The sequence below is a fragment of the Nicotiana attenuata genome, chromosome 2 (genome assembly GCF_001879085.1).
Source record: "Nicotiana attenuata strain UT chromosome 2, NIATTr2, whole genome shotgun sequence".
Classification (NCBI taxonomy): domain Eukaryota; kingdom Viridiplantae; phylum Streptophyta; class Magnoliopsida; order Solanales; family Solanaceae; genus Nicotiana; species Nicotiana attenuata.
This window is the reverse complement of record NC_031990.1, coordinates 71,384,171-71,388,433: the sequence shown is the minus strand read 5'-3', so window position 1 is coordinate 71,388,433 and position 4,263 is coordinate 71,384,171. Positions and strand designations below refer to the sequence as shown.

At 36.5% G+C, this 4,263-nt stretch overlaps 1 protein-coding gene across 1 annotated transcript; it reads right to left on the bottom strand.

The window, feature by feature from the left end:
- On the bottom strand, positions 863-2,828 carry LOC109212316. The gene is made up of 2 exons (XM_019375948.1): positions 1,558-2,828; positions 863-1,226 (listed from the first exon to the last, which is right to left on the bottom strand). The coding sequence occupies exon 1, from the start codon at positions 2,804-2,806 to the stop codon at positions 1,955-1,957; it is 852 nt and encodes a 283-aa protein (XP_019231493.1). The 5' UTR covers positions 2,807-2,828; the 3' UTR covers positions 863-1,226; positions 1,558-1,954.

Below are 4,263 nucleotides of genomic sequence, written 5' to 3'. Positions count from 1 at the left end.
CTTCTGCAGAACAATCAGGAGGCATTTGATCTGCAACCAATTCAGTTGACCTTTCTACTGTAGGCATTGAAGAGGAAGTAGGAAAACAATTCACTTCAGGAGAAAGTAGATCCAGAACAGGGAACACCATAGTTCTTGAATCCCTAGTATGTTTGAAGGGAAAGATAGATTCATGAAACACCACATTTCTATTAACTACAAAGTGCTTGGCATGTAGATTATACAGTATATATATACCCCTTTTGAGTAGAAGAGTAGCCTAAGAACATAGTTGGAACTGCTCTAGGAGAGAACTTATCAAGGACTTTAGGAGAAGTAGAGTAGCACAAACAACCAAATACCTTGAGGTGAGACAGAGAGGGTGGATGCAGATACAACCTTTCAAAGGGAGATTTGTTTTCAATTACCTTAGAAGGTAGCCTGTTCAATAGATACACTGTTGTAGTAACACATTCTCCCCAGAATTTTAAAGGCACAGACGCTTGAAACTTAAGAGATCTGGCCATGTCCAAAATGGTTCTGTGTTTTCTTTCCACTACCCCATTCTATTGGGGTGTGTAAACACAGGTACTCTGATGTACAATACCAAGATCAGACAACAAGGTTTTGAATGCAGTGCTAAATAATTCACTCCCATTATCTGTTCTCAGAGTTTTAACAGCAGTAGAGAACACATTGCTCACTTGAGTAAGAAAATTTCTTAGGACTACAATTGCTTCTGATTTGCAGTTCAAAAGAAATAGCGAAGTAAACCTATTATAGTCATCAACTATGGTAACAAAGTACCTTTTACCATCATGAGTAGGTACTCTATATGGACCCCAAATATCACAGTGAACTAGCTCAAAAACAGATTTAGAAGTAGAATTACTTAGCTGAAAGGGCATCTTAGTTTGCTTAGCAACAGGACATACAGTACAGGGCTGACTAGGAGCTTCTGTTGTCAAACCATTCAATGCTTCTATCTTTTTTATTACATCTATAGGAGCATGTCCAAGTCTTATATGCCACAAACTACAAACACTAGAGACATGTGTTCTAGATAAAGTACTAGAAGCAGATAAAGAGCTAGATTCATCATTTGCTGAGACAGCAGGAACTTCATTTGTTGTGTTGGCACACTTATTTGTAGGCTGAGAAGAGTTTGCAGCAGAATTACTCCCACGCAGTATGTATAAACCATGTTCTTCTCTACCAATCCCCTCCACCTGACCACTGAAGTGGTCCTGAAAGATACAGAAATCAGGAAAGAAGCCAACCCTACATTTTAGTTACGTAGTAAGCTTTGAAACTGAGAGTAGGTTGAACTTAAAGTCAGGAATATACAGGACATTAGAGATTTCATGATTGTTCAATACAGAAGCATTTCCTGTGTGTGACACTGATGCCACATTACCAGTAGGTAGCTGTACTTTATTTTCTTCTGTGTTTGGGAGTGCTTTATAATCATGTAGTATTTCAAGGCTGGAAGTCATATGATATTTGATGCCCCAGTGTCAACAATCCACTTGTCATTAACACAATGAGACATAAATGCATTCACTTTGTTTAGAATACCTGCAGCTGTTGACTTGTTTAAAGCTTCTGATCCTTCTGTGCTTCCCTTGGATAACAGGTGAACTATTTGCTGATACTGTTCAGGGGTAAAGACAGGAGTAGACAATGGCATTTGCTGGCAAAATGCAGGCTGACTAGCTGGCTGTGTTTGTGAGACACCTGCATTAGACTGACTACCAACTCTACCTTGTTGAACCACATTAGAAGCTACATTATTTCCCACACCATATATGTCTCCATAGTTCAGTTTTGGGTTGTACACCTGATTAGCATACTGTCCACCATTAACACCTTTCTTCCTGGACTTGAAATCAGGAGGATATCCAACCAACTTATAACAGTTCTCCTTGCTATGTCCCTTGTAATGACAATATTCACATTGAACTTGACTCCTTTTCTATTTGTAGCCTCCAGTGTTATTTGTCCCTTTGTTAGTGTACATGGCTAAATTCTCTAAAGCTTCAGAAACTTGGGCTACTTGTGGCATAGTAGCAAGATTTCTCTGACTTTCCTGATCAACTAACATAGAGTATGCTCTGTTTATACTAGGGAGAGGAGACATCATCATAATTTGACTTCTTGACTGAGAGTAGGACTCATTCAGTCCAGTAAGAAACTGAAGCAATCTTTGATACTCAAAATGTTGTGCATACATCTTTGATTCAGGACAAGGACATCCAGGACATGGCATAAGTGCATCAAATTCATCCCAAAGTTCTCTTAGTTTTGAGAAATAGTCAGTCACTGTCATAACTCCTTGAACTAAGGTGTGAACTTCTCTATGTAGGTATAGGATTCTGGAACCATTAACTTTGTCAAATCTCTCCTTTAAATCTTCCCACACTTTATGAGCACTAGATGCATATAAGACACTACTCAACAGACCTAGTCTAACAGCATTCATTATCCATGACAAAACAATAGCATTCACTTTCTCCCACAAATCATGAAGATCAGGTTCAAACCTAGATTTAGGAAACCTACCATCAACAAAACCTAACTTGCATTTACCTAATAAGCCAATTCGCATTGCACGACTCCACAAGGTGTAGTTATTAGATCCAGTAAGCTGAAGAGATATCAAAGAACTACCTGGTGTGTCATTAGGTTGTAGGTACAAAGGATGGTTGTGATCGACAGTAGGAAATGAAGAGTTGACCACAAAATTTCCATTCTTTGAGGTCGTAGCTGTAGCAGTACGAGTTGGTGGGGTAGTGGAAGCATTGACTTGCTCACCTTCAACCGCCATTGATACTAGAAAATTAGCTTCGAAGAAACAACCGCTTGCAAACCCTAGCTTCGATTTTGAGTTACTCTGAGACAATTCTGCAATTAGAGATGCAGAAATTGAAGTAACCTAAGCGAAGAAATTAGTTTGCTCGTTCGAATTCGATCTTATACCGATGGCTCTGATACCATGATAGAAGCCATGGGAGATCTACTGAAGCTAGAAAGAGGTTAGAGATTCAGAGAGAAAATTAAAGAAGAAAGAGCAGATGCTTCTTCATTTCTGAATAATCACTGTACAAAGACTACAGTATTTAACTACTAACCTCTTAACAAAATAACCGCCTCTTTACAACTAACTATCTAACTAACTCTAGTTAACATAATAATTAGACCTAACTATAGTTAACCATCAGCTTGTTGACTCAGCTACTGGTCAACAGGCTTTGAAATTGGAGCAGGATTTGAATAAAGAGCAGAAAGCAAGAGGAGGGAAAAAAGAAATAAGAATTTGAGCAAAGAAGGCATTTTTTTGCAAAAGAAGAGAATAAATTGATTTTGCTTCTGTCCCTTTTGCTTTCTTTATATAGACGCGTGATCAGTAAAACCAAAAAACAGTGCTATTTATAATACTGAGTGATTAGGCATTAATTTTGGCCTTCTCTATGGTTCACGTACCTTGAGGATTTTCAATTGTTCTTAGGTTTTTAGGAGTTATTTCGTTCACAAGGAAGATTTATTTGTTTCAGTGATAAATTCATATCTAACAACATGTTAAGCTGTAAATATACTCAGTGGTAATAAAATGTTTTGTAATTACCAAAAAAAAAAAAATCAATATTCAGTTCAAAAAAGTAGTTGAAAAATTTCTAAAATGGAGAAAGCTAAGATAGAATGCTAATTCTTTTGTTTTCTTGATTAGATTATTTAAAGAACTGGTTATTATTTTTAATCTTTGTGCAGATTTCAAAAATCCCATTTAATGGTTCTTGTAATCTAAGTTAAAAGATACTGTTGGAGATGTAATATAGCTTTAATATTAATAATATTTTTAAACAGCCAAGTTGATAGATATATATCAAGAGACTGTAACCTATGGTACATGTATGATTTTGCTTGCGGAATTAATTGGAAAAGTGCTTGAATAAATACAATGCATCCTAGCTAGCTATAATCCAATTTGATTACCTAACTCCAGCTGATCTTGTCAAATTCATGTGTGGTGTCTGATCATATATCATGTAACATTCATGTGTTATTTTCGAAAAATTAGGTTGACTTCTTCTTTGATGGTATGAATTATCCTGCTTGTGCTTCATGATTGAATAATATTTTAGGAGTATATATGTTTTCAGAAGCATGATTCTTGTTTATCATATATACTTAACAAACAAAAGCCGTGCTAAGCTTGTGAGACATTAAAATCTATGTGATTCTAATAGAGCTCGTGACATTCTCCCATTATGTTATTCCAAACGC

Excerpts from the sequence above, each read along its gene's own strand:
- LOC109212316 (XM_019375948.1), bottom strand. The coding sequence starts at position 2,806 with ATGGCGGTTGAAGGTGAGCAAGTCAATGCTTCCACTACCCCACCAACT.